Below are 18,074 nucleotides of genomic sequence, written 5' to 3' on the forward strand. Positions count from 1 at the left end.
CACCAAGGCAGCATTTATTTGATCAGTAATACAGTAAAAATAGTAATATTGTGAAATAATATTACAATTTAAAATAACTGTTTTCTCTCGGAGAATATTTTAAAATGTCATTTAATCCTATGATGACAAAGTTGAATTTTCAGCATCATTACTCCAGTCTTCAGTGTCACATGATCCTTCAGAAATCATTCAAATATGCCGATTTGCTGCTCAAGAAACATTTCTGATTATAAACGTTGAGAACAGTTGTTTATTATTTTTGTGGAAACTGGTTTTTTTTTCAGCATGCTTTGATGAGTTCAAAAAATTTATTAATTTGAAGGTAACATTACAAATGTGATCACTCTCACTTAAAAAAAAAAAAAAGTATTAATTTTTTTAACAGTAATGTATAAAGCATTTGTCTTAAAAGCTATGGCAGATCATGCATTAACATGTATATATTTGGTCAGTCCAATGGAGTTGAATCTGTGTGCAAATCACTGTTTAAACACAGGTTGCCTTGAACTTTAAATAAAAACTAAACCAGTACTAACACATTTTTTTTAATCATTTACTACCAAGTTAACCCCTCCCCTTCAGTTGTGTCACAAGTTCCCCCTCAAAATAACCCATATAAGAAAATAACTGTATATGATAGTTATATCAGATAGTAACCTGTATAAGAGCATCACTGACCTATTCTACTGCAGATGGTGACAAGCAGCTCTCCTACAGTTTTGGAATCATCCACCATGATGGTCTTCACAGCGCCATCCAGCATTTTTATCTTCTGAGGTCTCTGTTTTTTCTTATACTCCAGTATGTCCTAAGAGACCGAGAGAGAGAGAAACTAGATTTCCCGAGCTCAGTAAACAAATACTTTTAAAGTTTAAGGAAAGATGTTTTGATTCTGAACGAAATTCTGCATCAGAGTTGTTTTGCTGTTTGCATGAAATTCACCACACGTCTTGTTTTAAGCCAGCAGCACACAAGAATCAAATTTGTGCAGCCTAAAGGCAAAACAATTACTATAAATGGTTAAATATATGCAAGGAAGACAATAAAAAAAAAAAAAGAGTAAGCAAAATAGATGCAAGAAAAAAAGATCAATGACAATTCAGTATGTTAATATTCTGATAACATCACTGATGCTGGTTACATTTTTAATGATCTTTAACCTAAAACTGAGATTATCTACAAAACAAAGTATCCGAAGCAGTTCGTGTTGAATTTGCAGAATTGCAAAAAGAACAAACCCTAACCAGAATGTTTGAGGAATGTAAATTAGGTGCTGCCTTGCAAACACTGTAATGAATGTGAATGAGTTTGCAAGAAAAACAAGAGGAAAAGGAAAATATGTGCAAAATACAAAAAATTGGACAAGCAAGACGTGGTTGTGAGAGCTGAACATCTGTGTGTGCATGTATGAGGGAGAAGAAGAGGTCTTTTGATGTCAACTTCTGACAAAAGATGAACCACTACTGATGAAATCATCTTTTAACACTTCTCAATTTACACCGCACACACATTTTTATTTCTTCCTGGGGAAACAAGCATTCGCTTTTGTCGGTCTATGCAACACTTCTTCACACAATCACAGAGACTTACAAGCGTAAACAAATACAAACAAAAACCACATGCTGCAGTGACCGATGTCCTTAAATCACAAAACTGTAGCTTGTTTCAGTAAGTGTAGACACTAAGGGGAGCCTTTTCTCTCTCACACATTCAGAGACTATAAAAATAACTAAGAGCAGAGTTAAGACCTCTTCTCATCTTTCAACACACACACTCAAAATGTGTTGCGAAGACACAAACAAAAACAAGACGAGAGTCCAAAGACATGTCACAGATCATTTGACAACAGCTTGTAAAATAGAGAGAGAGAGAGACAGAAGATCAAAGAACTTACCCCATTTCTCAGCATGTAATAATCCAGCGTCCGGCCCCCTTCCAGCCAGATGCCTTTCCTGGGGTCTTCATCTGACAGAAACAGCCCATATTCTGAAGCTGAGTGAGGAACAACAGGCACTGTATTAGAGCTTGCATTTGAAAAAATGATACAACAATAGCAACTAGATAATCTCACTATACAAGGAACAAAGAAAGCATGTCCCACCCTGTCCTGTTTGGGCTTCCTGAACCCTCTCTCGGATGACCCGGCATGCATCATACACTGCCGTTGATGGCTCAAACTGCATCGTCTTCACCACATTACACTGTCTCACACAGATCTTCAAAGACAGCGCCACCATCCTGCCAGCTCAAGTATTACAAAGACTCTGCACCTGAGGAGAGATGGAAGGAGATGAGAGGGATGGAGAACATGTGCATTTTTGAATGATGCTGATTTTAGGACTTTCATCAACATTCTGAATCTCAAAAAAGATGTAAATGCAAATATTGTAAAACATGTTCATTGTTGATTAATGCCAACTCATTTACTTACATTTTTCCCCCAGAATGTACTGATTGTCAGCAAAGTATTCCCTCACTAAATACAAAAATTTAAATAAATATACACCAACGTTCAAAAGTTTGGAGTCGATACCTGCTCACCTAGACTGCATGTATGCGATTATAAAAAAATCATATATTATAATATTATAAAAGTTATATTACGAAATATTATTACAATTTTAAATAACTGTTTTCTATTTTAATAGGTTTTAAAATGTAATTTATTCCCGTGATGGCAAAGCTGAATTTTCAGCATAATTATTCCAGTCTTCACTCTTCAGTGTCATATGATCTTTTAGAAATCATTCTAATATGCTGATTTTATGCTGACATTTATTACATATTTATCATAATATTTGTGTGGAAACTGTGGAATAGAAAGTTCAAAAGAACAGCATTTATTTGAAATAGAAATTATTTGTAACTATGTAAAAGTCTCTTTTTTATGTAGAGTGCAAAATCACTGTCCATATCCATCTGTACTATTATTTTACCACCAATACACATGCTCACATTAATCATTAAAGCAGGATGAACATTTTAACCAATTACATACTTACACTTTGTAATAGTTTTGGCCCTCTAATACACATAGAATATGTAAAATGAACTCATTTTCCTGTTTGACATTGTGTGTGTTATTAGAAAGGTATCTGGATTCGGTCCATCCTCTCTCCCTCTCTCACACACACTTTACTGTTAGCACCTGAACTCCCAGTCAGCTGTCTTTACGCTTTCAGCACTATCCAAACTGCGCATTAATGAAACACTGTCTAGTTTAAACACACACACAGAGAGAAAAGGCGGCACAACTTAATACTAGACAGAGGATAGAGTTTCACTTTGAAGGTTCAAATCACTTTGACTAGAGCATAAAAAGAATTATAACCGTTCATTCCCTTCAAAATTAGCATTAAATCAACATCCATTACAGAACCAGAACTATTATCTTAAAGTCAGAGTAGCTCTCAGCATTTAGCTAACCTTTAGTCTATGTGTATCTGTGGGGATGGAGGATGCCCTTGTGCACAGTTGGCACACTGAACACTGGCAAGGGTTTGGCAGCGATCTGACCTATACTGTATGTCAGGGACAAGCTGTAGAGCTCCAAGCCATTTTAGACAGACATATATATAGATCAGGAAATGCATTGTTGGAAACTCAATATACACAGAGTTGAATCAGACATTGTGTCATGACTCATGACTATTATAAAACAACTTGCTTCATTTTGAGACAGACATCACTAAAAGTATTGAGCCACGAGTCAAATGTTGATTCAGTAACTGCTCTGAGTGATTCAGTTAGTTCATTCAGTGAACGATTGATCCGACTGATTCAAATGTAAACTACTGAAGTTTGTGAATCTTTTAGAAGCATTCATTACAACAACATGTTCACAAGAGTCATTTGCTTGTGAATCAGACTACACTGGTTGCACTGTTTTTTTTTTAGAAATTATACTTGATTTTTTTTTTTTTTTTTTGTGGTCCGTCTGATAACTTCTGCCTCAATCCATGCCATGAGTTTGGGGCGGGACTATCTGCATATTCAAAACAAGGAAAATTGAAGGAGATGATGGGGTGGAGGAGTAGTGTTGAAAAGCTGTTTGGGGATCAAATTACTTTTTGCAATTCCATCTGGTGTTGTTAGTGGTGCAGAAATGAGCACTTTTCCTTTAAATACATCACCTCAATTCAGGAGAACACCAAACCCCTGTACAGAAAACCAGCCCATGTTGTGAACAACACAGAATTCCTGTCTTATAGGGCGTAACTTCTCATTTGCATATGCGCAGCACAGCCTTCTGCATTCAATGTTTGCAAGCATACAGATCCACAAGCACTGACTAGACCAGCCCACCGGTGGCTCTAGAGAGACCGAGACAGCATAACACTCCAGAGAATGCTCTTCCATTTTTAGACATTTAACAGGATCACATGCTACATTCAGATTAGCAGACTGAAGTCTGATTACTCACTCAAGTTCTGGGAGTAATGAAACGCACACATGCAGCCATTCAATTAACACAGCCTTTTATTTCCACTGCCTCATATCAGCAAGACTCGGCAGCTATATTCTCCCATAGAGTCATACACTAGACACTTCTAGACGTGACTCATGTCTGTCACCAGTGTTACTATAGTAACTGTGGGCTACTGAAATATGATTACGGCGCAAAACTCCACCCTCCACAAAGTTAGTGTTAACTCCTCAAATAGTGTATAAATGTGCATAAAACTGATTACTTTGAGAGATTTAAATTAACTTAAACCTATAAAAAAAGAAATTAGAAATCATTGCACTAGTACCTTTGCACAACAGTGTTTGTTTAGTATTATTTGTTTAGTATGTGGGAACACGTCCCGTAAATCCTGATGTACTTGGTACATCATAAGAAGGATGCCGTCTACGCTAATATTAGTCTCTCTGTTTATCCCGAGGGACCGACTATGGTGGACCTGCGCCTGGACCCATCCCAACTCATCCTGAAGTGCCAGCCTCATCAGCCCTGTGAAGCGACACGACAGCCATCGACACTGATCCTCAACAACTCGTCTCCATACCGGCGTGATTACTTCGACTTCCAACCAGATGGAAATGGATAAATACTCTAAATGTTCCGATCCAATCTGACTTGTAATGCTGCCCGAATCATACACCGTTCCTTCATTGGCCAGAGGAGAACTGGCCCCCGACTGAGCGTGGGTTCTCCCAAGGTTTTTTTCTCCATTCTGTCACCTGACGGAGTTTTGGTTCCTTGCCACTGTTGCCTTGGCTTTTGGCTTGCTTAGTTGGGGACATTTAATATTCAACAATATTATTGATCTGCCTTACTTAAGGTGGACTTTGATGCAATTTTCTTCTAGAAATAAACTTTGTTGTATTTTTTTCATGTTATCACTGTGAAGCTGCTTTGATATAATCTGTATTGTAAAAAGCGCTATATAAATAAAGGTGACTTGACTATATCCTCCTGAGACCCAGAAAAAAAAAGTTTTTTGAATTTAGTTTTTTTCCATGTCATCACACTGTTTAGAGCACAATAAACAAATGGTAAAAAAACATATATATAAAATAATATTTTATTCATACGTTATGCTATGTCCTCTGTAGTGGACGCCAGGACTAAGTTGTTTAAAAAATAAAATGACATGAAATTATATGTATAGGCAAAAACAATGGGATTTTTTTTTCAATCACCAATACATTTTGGGGTTTCAGGATTTTTTTCAACCAAAATTTGTATAAAGATTATTCTCAACTATGTTATGAAAGAAATAATGGAATGAATTGATACACCATTTTACTTTTTGCAATATGTGGGTAAAAAAGTTAATATTCCCATTCAATGCAATGTATCTATACACTGTATCTAATTTGCACATTGATGTGTTCTTGGAGCAACATTTAATGAAAGAATAAGGGTAATAATTGGAGTAATAATTGGCAACATTTTAATAATAATATCTAACATTTCATAGGAATATTGATGTATAATTTATTTCCATATTCACTTGTTGTGTCTCCCAGAATGCCTGATAAACATGATTTTAGTCCTGTTGTCCTCTACAGTGGACACGTTTGAAATCAATGCCCTGTTCTGTAACAGAAAGTTTTTTTATTATTTGAAACCCCGTAACATTTTCCTGAGATGTTGTTTTATGAAATACAATTTGAAAAGTAGTCCAATTTATATTATAATTACACTATATTATCATATTTCCATAAGAATGCTACATTTGATCACTAAATTAATCTCAGACATTTTTAAAGACCAAGGAGAAGTTGTTTTCATGGTGAAACCTCCAAACATTTGGTATCTCTGAAAAGTCCTGAATGTGCTCTTTACATGACACCCAGGCAGGGGCGCAACTACCCAGTGTCAGAGGGGTATGCAGCAACAATTTTCGCGCCCCCCCTCAAACAAAGAAAAATAAATAAGTGTGCCATGTAATAAGTGAGTAGGAACGAGTGAGAGCTAACAGATAAAAGTGCAAAATTGTCATTTATTAATACAATTAAACTATAGCTACTCCACCGTGATGAACCCCCCTAAAAAAACTATAAGCTCAATTGGAACAGCAATACCAGTGTTTCTCACAGGATTTTAGGTAAAACTGTGGTAGGTGGACCTCTGTTTCTATTCAGGGTGCAAATTAAACAAAGAAAAATTCAAACCTCTTTTAGTTAGTGTCTGTCTACATTACACTAGCCTACTACATAATAATAGTTATAATATTAATCCCATGATAGTAATAGCCATAGGCCTATATTGTAAAACAAATGCACTGAAAAATAAAGTAAACTTTCATAATTAGTTTTGTACTAATTTCTATACTTGAAAGATATAAGCACATGATGACGTTTCATGGGCCGGTGTGTCAGAAAAAAAACTAACGCTGACTTTTTTTGACCAATGCATTACACCGGCACTAACCCAGCGCCGCCAATTAAGCAAAACAAAAAAACAAAACAAAACCAATGGGCCGCCGATGTAAGAGTTTTATGGGCCGTTAAGACAAAAAAAAAAAAAGTATGAGATGTATCGGCCGAAAAAGCACGTCGGCCCACCGGGAATCTCCCGGTAGTCCCGATGGCCACAGAGATAGCCTACATGCCTGGATGTCACACTTTAAATCCTACCTGTTGGCTTTCAGCATGCACTTATTTAGCTGCTGTCACATCAGTTGACATGCCATCTCCTTTTCCCTCTTTCTTTTTCTATTTTTAGCCCCACAGCATTTTGTTTTATCCATCTTTTTCGACGACAACTCACTACTCGTACCTGCTCGCTCAGCGCTCACGGCGCCCCCGCGCGCTCGCGATATCACCCCGCCCCCCCTTCTCCATGAGGGAGCCTACTCTAGCCTGTTAGTCCTCTAAAATTTTATATAACATTGAAGAAATGCAGAAATGATTTAAAAAACGCACAACAGCAGCTACATATAGAAAATACAATATAGGCATATTTTTTTTTTTTTTTACCATCGCTTTGGCGCCCCCCATGGTGCTGCGCCCCTATGCGCCGCATATAGCGCATACCCACTTTTTCCAATAGCGTCTGGCTGCAGACAAGTGACGTCACTTGCACTCTCGGACTTGCACGCTCAGACACGAGCGCTTCCTCTGCAAGTGACGTCACTTGCACTCTCAGACACGAGCGCTTCCGCTGCAAGTGACGTCACTTGCAATCGACGCCTGCTCTCTACGGAACGCGTGACCGCGTCAACACGCAGTGTTTGTCCGCGGCAATTTTTTACGTGTTTCTTTTGAACGCGTAGACACGCTCATTTTGGTCGTGTTAAGGTGTCATTTGTCATTTTGTTGACAGTTTTTTTCAAATTGCTAAAACATTACAAGTGGAATTTGAGGCTCACTCAGTGAAACCATTCACTCATGCTACCCAATCTTTAGACCAAGCCTGCAAAAATACAAGGACATTATATGCTTTGCACTCAGTTTGCATTTGAAAAACAAACTATTTGCAAAACTCTAAACACATTTCTCTACATTACACACATCATTCAAAACTAACAGCTCTTGTGTTTCATTTGGGAAACACTGGCATTTAAATGCCACATTAATTTACTGATGACCTACAGCCAATAATCATGTGGGAAAACACTTGTACATAAATTGATCACTTAGAAATCAAAACTCAGTTATGAGAAAGAAAGAAATAATTTTTACTATTATTATATATTTAATTATTTTTTAATTATTTTCAAGACATTTTGGACAATTTCATGCTCCCAACTTTGTGGGAACAGTTTGTAGATGAAAAACATCAAGATGATGAGGGGCTAAGTTTTTATTTTATTTTTTTTATTGTAAATGTCAATTTACAGTACACAGTTAATGTGCAAAATAGACAAATACAAGGTACAAATAGACAATATATAAAAACACATTAGCACATTATTCACTTTGCTCTAGTGTAGTTCGACAGTTTACCTTTAATTTCATGACATCGACTACATGTTCAAGAAACATTTGCATGTCATTCATTACAGTAAAGATGAAGCAAAAGGGTTCCAGAGCATCGATTCTGTCCTGTGGAAACTCAGCCTTCTCTAATCTCTCAATGGCTTCCGCAACGTCTTGTTCCTCCATACACACTACTTTGGGCAAATGAACAGATCCATGCAGTGCACTAGATTGATCCAAACACCACTTGCTGGCTATCTTCAAATCTGGCATCAATCGACTCTGTGAAATAACACGGAGAACAAGGGATTGCAAGTGACGCCACAGCCGGTAGCGGAGAGCAGGTGTCGACTGCAAGTGACGTCACTTGCAGCGGAAGCGCTCGTGTCTGAGCGTGCAAGTCTGAGCGTGCAAGTCTGAGAGTGCAAGTCTGCAGCCAGACCCTTCTCACTTTTTGCGCCACTGCACCCAGGTTGTGTCATGTGACATGTATGATGTCAGAGAAATTCACTAAAATATAATGTCCACTACAGTGGACAAAAGTCTATTCTTGGGTCCCAGGAGGATATACAGTATTTATTAATATTTTTAATTAGCTTTTTTATATTTTCAGGTCTCGTTTTAATTTTTGTTGTTGAAGTTTGTCATATTTCTATACATTTCTATTTAGCTTTAATTATTTTCTTATTTTAGTTTGACTAATTTTAGTAACTTATTTTTTACATTTTCTAGTTATTACTACAAGTAATTAAGTTTACATTTTTAATCTAATATTTATTAATTTATTATTTATTTAAGTTTGCAAAAACGATTTAGTTTTAAGTTCAGTAAACAGGAAAGCTTGTGTTGTGAAGCAGTGTTGTTATTTTCTCACCACCAAATGTTTTAGCCAATCAAACTTTATTAAATATAAAGTGACAGAAACCACTTTAGTTTGAAAAGAAATTAATGGTTGAGTCAGTGTTTCACCCAAAGTATTGATTGTTTTTAGTTTAAATGTGAATAACTATAGAGGGTAATGCACATTTTAATAATGCTAATGCTTAATGATATCCAATAAAAATAAATAAATAAATAAATACACATTTTTGGTTTGGTGTTGATGAAGGGGTACCTGAGCCCTACTAATGGGACTGTTTGGTGTACATAAAACAAAAAAGGCTGGGAAAGACTTTTCTACAGCAATAAAAGGCAATTAAAAGCAGCACAACCGGGGGGGGAAAATATTTTGAAAGAGGTACAGAGAGCTTGGTCTTACCGTAAATTTGAGGCGTATGCAACTCTAAAACACTGCAGATCTACGGAGACAGTAAGAAAGACAGACTGATGGTCAGTCAAGCAATTAGAGGGCATAAAACTTTAAAAATGCTAATCAAAAAGACATTTCAAATGAAACCACAGTAATGGATATTGAATTGGACCTGAAAAGGTTTATCCACAAAATAGCTTTAAAGTTCTTATTCCATCACAAAGTTTATCAGTCTATCAATGACATTATTCAGTCCAAATGTTATTCCCATTAGCCATGTTAGGTGGAAGATATAACAAATGGGCAAGTTCGGAAAGAAAAAGGCAGCTAATGTAAGATGGAACTCCTACAGGTACCAGTGATGGTGTGTGTGTTATAGCCTCATGAGGGATGAATTATGCAGCAGTAATTAACCCAGGTCTATCTACAAATGATCTCATGATTGCAGAGCTGACTCAAGGCCAGAAGCCTCTAAACACACTTAAAAGACAAGAGCTCATACTAAACTCCTAAATTACCAAATGAGCTTATTAACTAAAAGGTGAAATTAAAGGTGTAAGTAAATCAAGTTAGAGCATATAACAGAATTTGAACACATATATCGACTACAACACCTAACATTAGCAAAAAATAACATTAACAGCTTCAGGGGTAAAAATATCAAGAATCAGACAATAAGTACTTCTAAATCTGAAGACAATAGCATATGAAATTACTGTATGACTGATTGATGTTGTCTATAAGTCATCTACTACTATACACACTTCACCACTGGTGTGACTAGCCCAGATAGCAGATGAGGGTCATAGAGCTGCTGCTGTATTGAGTTGCATTGTGTGAGGTAAGTCACCTCAGTGAGTGGTAGGAACATCTGCGCAGCAGCTGCTGCCATTCGACCACTACAGAGGTCAACAAGAGTCTAGTACAGATCATTCAATACACTGATTAATCATGGCAAACTCAATTTCAACAAAAAAAAAAATCCTGGGTTGTTTCACCCCAATGTTTGGGTCAAATATGGACAAACCCAACCATTGGTTCAAATTTTTCAATTCAATTTTAAACCCAACAGTTGGGTTTGTCCATATTTGACCCAAAAGCAACACAGCATTTTTTAGAGAGTGCATTCTCCTCACGTCTGAATATACCTACAGTACTTCCCTAAATATATAGTATGTGAAAAACAGCATGCCAAGGGTGTAGTATGTCAGAATACACAGTATTTAAAAAACAATAGGCAAAAAGTGTAGCCTGGGAAAACCCAGACAACTTCCGGCAAATTTAGATTTGCTCTGAAATTTAGTCTGACAAAGAGCTCATTCAAGCCCATTTCCAATCCGTCGAAATCGAGGCACCAATCAGAAACGTTGGGGCGGGCTTTACACGATGACGACAGCGCTGGGATTTTGAAGCAGATTTTGTAGCCTACATTACAAAGATGGATGCCGCCGTTGAACATCACTCGTTCAGCGATTTGAACGTTTCCTTTTTGGCAAAAACCGAGCAAAGAACAACACTCCGCTCTGCATACGTCATCTCCTTCATCGCTCTGATTGGTTTTAGGTCTATTCATAGAATTTCATAGAAAATTGCCAGAACATTCTTCAACAACTCTCCTTTGTGTTTCATGGAAGAAAGTCGTAAAGGTTTGGAACAACAAGGGTGAGTGACACAATTGAATTCTTTTGAGTGAACTATTCCTTTAAATCTGTACATACTAATGAGCTCTTTATCATTTATGCCAAGCTGGAAATCTAATAACTTCTCAATTAAATTTTGAATCATAAAAAGTAGATCATAAATAACCAACATAGCACCATAATAAATACTGAAAAAGTACGATAGCCATTTTAATTAAATCACAATTACAAATATTTAGATGTTCCTTTTGCTGCCAAGAGCACTACGGAAAATAAGGGACAGGTTGGAGAGATGGATAGAGAAAAAAAACGAGTGACTGGTAAAGCATGATGATCGAGAAGGCTCGTTTGATGAACAGCAGACATGGCCATCACTGGCATGACTTGCATATGTAGGCGGTGAAATTTACATGACCATGATGGCAACAGTGTGTCAGACAGCTTCCTAATGACTCACATTCACTGAAAGACAGAATGAACAAACCCCCTGTACATGCAGCATGTTCAAGCAGGACTACAGATTGATTCTAAGTAAAATTCAGTCCATGCACATTGCACAGCCTATATTAAAGCAGAGACTATTTACAGTATATATTCTAGTTTGAATAATGCAGAAATTGGTCATTAAAGAATCACGAGGAATCAAATTGTCCCTGATCTTTTGAGATAAGAGTTCAATGTACTCTGAAAACATACTGTACATTTCAGAAATGAAAACGTCTATATAAACGACAACAAACCTCATTGGATCTTGTGCTTCAAGCAAGTATGGTTGAGCTTCTGTTGACCATTTTTGATGTACTCCATGTATGTGTGCTGAACACTGTTTATATGTGCATAAAATCCTAAATTAAATCTGTGCATATAGTGTGTCTCTTCAGAAGACTTGGATCAAACAGCTTGAGTCATATGGATTGCGTTTAGAATTTATAAACTCTTTGAAAGTCCATTAAACTAAAAATTTTACGCTTCAATGCAGGGAGAGAAATCGCTCATATTTCCAAACTGGAGAACGTGAGGTGACAGAGGGGGTATGCAAACAAAATGCTTTGAAATTCAAAATGCAAAATGAGTTTTGCCTTTCATTTAATTCTACCCCACTATAAAATATCATTCAAACCGAGCATGTATTTCTAATAGGCACAAGGCCCCAGTGTAAAACAGGAAAAGTGGGGTTTTAGCACTTACTAGCATGAAAAACAAATATAGACACACTGTGCATAGAGATCCATTTAAGACTCAAACTCGCTTTGATACTATAAAACAGTGTAAGATCGTTTTTAAAGTTGATAATACATTATACAAGTGTAATGCAATTTTCCCCCGAATATCCACACGATTGCAAATGTGACATTGATTTTAACAGTTAAACAAACTAAATTGTAATAATAAGTGATGTACATAGAGTATAGTTTGCTCTATTGTGCAATTAGATAACAGTGTAGGAGCCATGTAATGGAAAAGTAATGTGACCAATGCTAAAAGGGGAGTGTCATTTAATAAGTGGGGTTAAGACACCTGTTATGTGTTATGGCTGATTTATACTTCTGAGCCGGACCAACGACGTAGTGTCTATGCTGTAGGCTAGGCGTCAGATTTCATTTATACTTCTGCGTCATTGTCCGTGTTGACGTGCAATTGCACATGCAGAGGGATCATGTGAAACCCGAGGGAGGGGTTCTAGCAGACCAATCACAGCACTTGCGGTCCGCCCGCGTATAATTGACGCGTTGTTACATTTTTGAGAGGTGCACGTCAGGGTACGCCGTAGGCTACGCGTGCTACACACAACCTACGACATAGCTACGGCGTGAGTTCGACACAGAAGTATAAATTAGGCTTTAGTATGGGAGAATGGCGGTGAGTGCTGACACACATATTTTGTTGACAGTGCAGACCTGTACAAAAAAACAAGATGCAAGCTTAAAAGGATTGGCGTCACAAAAGTTATTCCTTCACTCAGCTCAGTTTTGAATTGTTTTTATTGTGGCGCTACAAATAGTTCCACCGAAAGCCACAGCAGAACTGTTGTAGCAGTGTTTGGTCAGTGAACGAATCTGGGGCTTTGAACGAATTGGGAGAATCAATGATTCAATGACCCATTCAAAAATACAGCCACTTGCTTAGTCAATGAAAGGATGAATGAATGACTCGATGACTCACTCATTAAGACGGCGACTTGCCACCACCTACTGCCGGTTTTAGTTTAATATTTATAAGAATCCCTTCGTTTTGACCATCATTTCATATTTCTCTATTGAACATTTTTAACTTAAAACTGTCTCGTAACATTATGCCATTGTGATTGCATTCATACATCTGAGCAAGATTAAAGAGTGTGTAAATACATCTAGATGCAGCTTGTACCACTGCAGTGCAAAGATGGCTTTTGTTGATAATTTTTCATTTGATTGAAATTAATGATTTTGTTTAACTTATTGCTTCATTTAATATATTAATAGTTATATTAATGGAATTTTAAGAATGTGACACATACATTTAATACGGTTAGAAAAACTTTGCCTTTTATAAAAGGTAAAAAAAAAAAAAAAATGCACCTGAAAATCAATTTAAGGTGGGCAAAAATTGTCCCTTAATAGAAAAGGTGTGACTCCAGGCTAAGTGGAAGAGTGGAAGAGAAAGAGGGTACATAGAAGGATGTTAAATGCCATTCTAAAAAGTTGGGGAACCACTGCATTAACAGTATCTTCATTTGTAGAAGATGAACAAAAGTCTTATGGGTTTTGGAATGACATGAATTTTCATTTTTGGGACAACTATCCATTTAAAGGTGAACTAAGTAACTTTTTTACCTTAACCGAACAGCTTTGGAGTCATTGTAATGTTTATATTACTGATTTCGTGTTGAATGGTGGTCGTCTCGCACCCCCCTGGTGCCTGTGAGCCGCAAAACCACCCTTGCAACTTTGGGCCGGCGAGCCGCCGGCCTCAGTGTTAGGAAGTATCGTGTGATATCAGGTCTCGCGAGGTAACGAATTGCTTTACGGCAAAAAAACAGATCTGATAAAATTCTGATAAAATGAGCATCAAACAGAAATAACCCGGCGGCGTATACTAGGAGTGTAAATATTAATCGATTCGTATCGATGCATCGATTATACAGCCGACGATTCGATGCATCGATGCGTCCGCAAGAGTATCGATTAATGTGTTTGTTTTGCCGCCTGTCTATTTTCAGCATCCGCTCATATGCATACAAACGATTGTTGTTATGCACTGGGCTAACGTTAGTTAGTCACCGAACTAAACTGCCAGTGTGAATGCACCCTCAGTCACTTAGTTGGCGAATTCCAAGCTAGCAGTTACTAACGTAAACAAACAGGCGCTAACGTGTAAAAAAGGCTACTTCAACAGCTTACTTGAAAAGTCTAGGGTGCTTTCACACCAACTCGGAACGGAACGGGCACGGTTCGCATGAAAAATCGCTAATTATGTAAACGCTGTCTGTCATGCGGACCCGGGTGCGCACTGGGGTACCAAACCCGAGACTGCCTGGAGGAGGTGCGCTGAGTTCGGTTGCACTCGAACCGTGCCGCGGCTCGCGTGAATGTGAAAGCATCACGGACTCGGGTGGGCACTTGTTCAGGAAGTAAGTGACCTGCGCATGCTTTTTAACTGATTATGATGTATTTAGTTAAATAAAACACATGTAAGGGATGATAGTGTTGATAATTTACCTTGGATAAGAGCGAGAGTGAGTCTGTATTCGCACACACATAGCGCGTGGACTCAGGGCAACAAATTAATGGAAATCCACTGTCTCCTGCGTTTGCAATCAGCAAAAAGCCAAATGCGACACAGTAAACCGGTGTTGTTCACTCAGCTGTGCATAATAGCACCAAAAAAACAAACACAATATTGACCGCGTTCTGTTTTCTATCATGCGTCGTGCACGTTTGCGATGACGTAAGATGCACGGAAACGCACCAGGATTCGATAGAATCAAGTTTAGAACTGTATGCAGTAACTGTTATATTTGCTGTTCTATTTGCAGTGCATTTAGCACAACATACACATTATGTGAATAGAATACTGTTCCTGTATTCTCAATAAAAGGCAAATTATAAAAAATGTTGTTGATTTATTTGAAACTTAATAGACATCATGTAAAAATATCGATTATTGAATCGTATCGAATCGAATCGTATCGCGGGGAATTCTGAAGTATCGAAAATAATCGAATCGTTGGCTTAAGAAATCGGTATCGTATCGAATCGTCATGTAGGCTCCGATTCACACCCCTAGCGTATACATGTGGTGTTGGGCGCGCGCAGCTCTTAAAGGGGCCATACCTTATTTCCCCTCGTTACAGCGTCCATCCTACTGAACAGGTACCGGTGTACAGGGGGAGGGGATCCGGCAGTGAGCACGAGCCATCTCTGCGTGAGTGCTATTCACGACAGTACAAGTACTCCACAGCGACTCTAGGGGTCGCTGTTTGACAAAAACGGAATTCTTACTGAGTGCTGCTTTAAGTTCAAAACAACATCCAAGGAAACTGAGCTGCAAAATCAGCTAATTCTGAAACCCTTGGGTTTCTGGCCAAATGTAAAGTCTGTGTCGTCACAAACCAGTTAGCTGTTAGGAGGCCTGGTCCTTGAAAGACAAGCAACATTCCTGCTGGATCAGCAAAACTCAATATGCTTCCAGGCTAGATTAACTCACAGCAGGAATAGTCTAGCCTGGGCACAGGGGTGTATGAATGATTTTAAATGTAGGAGGGCACATTAAACCATCATTCTAAAATAATTACCCTCCAAAAAGGGGGCAGACAAACGTAGAAATTTCTATTGCGCTGGCAGCCAGCTCATGTTGTGGATCATGTGATTGACATGGATTTACACTGGAACAGCTACATGGTGTGAAATCTGTTTAACACAATTAAATTGATGTGATTTAAAACTGCGCAGACATGCACTGATTTTATTTCCTGAACACTCCACCTGTCTTCCATCAGTAAGCCAAGATTGGATGCTTGAAAAAAACAAACTATATTTGATGAACCTACAGAACCAAAGTTAACACTTTAAGGAAATGAACCTAACAATGGTGTACTTTTAGTTTGCTGCACACTGAGATGGGACACACTTCTATACACATACATATTATACACACAAACACACTCAATTATATAACACCTCATCATTCAAATAGAGATTATTTCCATTCAATAGTTTCAAAGCAAGTCCGATCATTCCAGAAATGGAGCAAAAATAATGCCTCCAACATATTTTGCAAACAGTAATAGCTAAACAGTTTGCAAATGGAAATAGACTTCAGTCAACCCCCATCTGCAAAAGCATCTCCTGCTGCAGCCGAGCCGCCAATCAGCAGTCTCTTGCTAGTCATTAGCTGGTTTAATGACTGTATTTTCACTGACAATCAAGCTCGTTTAACACGACTGGGGCAACATTTTACATGCTGCACACTTTCATAAAGCAGCAAGCTATTCCGGTGAAAAATGAGCAGCGCTAGACAGCTTAATCTGAACTGTCACTGAGATTGTGGGGATTAGCAACTAAAACCACTGCCAGTGCCAGCTAATGAGGCTATTACTCATAATGTATGTACTATGTACCAAAAAAAAATAGAACTAAGAAGTCTGTTCTCAAATAGAGTATAAGTACAGCCACTAGAGTATCATCTGCAAACTTTAATAAATGACTTATACACTGCCAGGAAGACTGGAATTCCGCCCACATGTAAGGTACGGATCATATGATTTTCGGAGCCACAACTATGACCTCAGAGCAAACAGCTGTAACAGATCACACAGATCTGGTTATGGACATTATGTCCTGTGCTACGAGATGCACCTCAGAGGATTACACCACGTAGCCTTTCAGTAAACATGCCAGTCAGGAGCCTAAATAGTCTGTCCTAGTCTGTAGTATCCATTTATTTCAGCATTAGGGAACTCTGATGGCATACCACACAAATAAAAGGCTATTTTCAAGCATTTGATTAACGCAGAGCTCTCCGCATGTAATCGAATCCAGCTGGAGTTCTGATGACACCCTTTCCAAAAAGTGGGGGGAGTAAAGTAGGGGGGAGGTAACAGTCATGGAGTATCACACCCAGGTTTGGGTTTTCCTCTGTGTGGCTATACAACACTAGACATTGGCTGGAATCCCACTGGTGTTGTTCTCGCCCATAAACACAACAAATCTACTTATATAGACTACGGAACATGTAGGAAGTAACATCTGGCTTCAAATCCCTCATAGTCTTCAAGATCTTGTCCTAATGGGCAGTAATTTGTGTAAACAAAGTGTATTTTTAGGAACCTGTATTTGCGCAGAACATCAAAAATGTCACATCTTTTATCGTTACGATTTTTCATTTGCACTTAAAATGACAAACAGTTTATCTGTCATCAAGTGTGTTTATCAAGTGTGTTAATGCACCATTCCCCCCTTTTGCAAAACCAAGAACAACTTTTAAAAGAATATGTAAAAAATGTACTTTTTTTATGATTTACCAATCCTTTGATAAAGGCATACATTCATAATCCATAATTTAGACAGATGCTGTCAACACATAGCCCTGTGAAGGTTAAACGGATGGTCGACAAATATTAGCATCTCTACGTCAAGCCAAATTCCAACTTTAGAAGGACAGAGGGGGGCCAAGAAGGTAGTAAACTGAGATTGAGAGTGATACACAGACAGAGAGAGACAGATAAAATTGGACACAGACTAAGACACCACCCGACTCATCTTCATGCAATGAAACACTGCCAACATTCATTAAGAGTGCTTTAAATGCTAAAACTTCAACGTTTTTTCTCA

At 38.0% G+C, this 18,074-nt stretch overlaps 1 protein-coding gene across 2 annotated transcripts in view; it reads right to left on the reverse strand.

Moving 5' to 3' along the window:
* tln2a (talin 2a) overlaps positions 1-18,074 on the reverse strand; it is a 66,011-nt gene that overhangs the window by 40,408 nt on the left and 7,529 nt on the right. For both annotated transcript variants that reach the window (XM_056267280.1, XM_056267281.1), the window contains exons 2-5: positions 9,632-9,671; positions 2,102-2,270; positions 1,895-1,992; positions 679-808 (exon numbers count right to left, since the gene is read on the reverse strand). In XM_056267280.1, the coding sequence (XP_056123255.1) occupies positions 679-808; positions 1,895-1,992; positions 2,102-2,237 (364 nt within the window). In that variant the 5' untranslated portion in view covers positions 2,238-2,270; positions 9,632-9,671. The remainder of the gene's footprint in view (positions 1-678; positions 809-1,894; positions 1,993-2,101; positions 2,271-9,631; positions 9,672-18,074) is intronic.

The sequence above is a fragment of the Rhinichthys klamathensis genome, unplaced genomic scaffold (genome assembly GCF_029890125.1).
Source record: "Rhinichthys klamathensis goyatoka isolate OS25496 unplaced genomic scaffold, OSU_Roscu_1.1 h1tg000258l_1, whole genome shotgun sequence".
Lineage (NCBI taxonomy): Eukaryota > Metazoa > Chordata > Actinopteri > Cypriniformes > Leuciscidae > Rhinichthys > Rhinichthys klamathensis.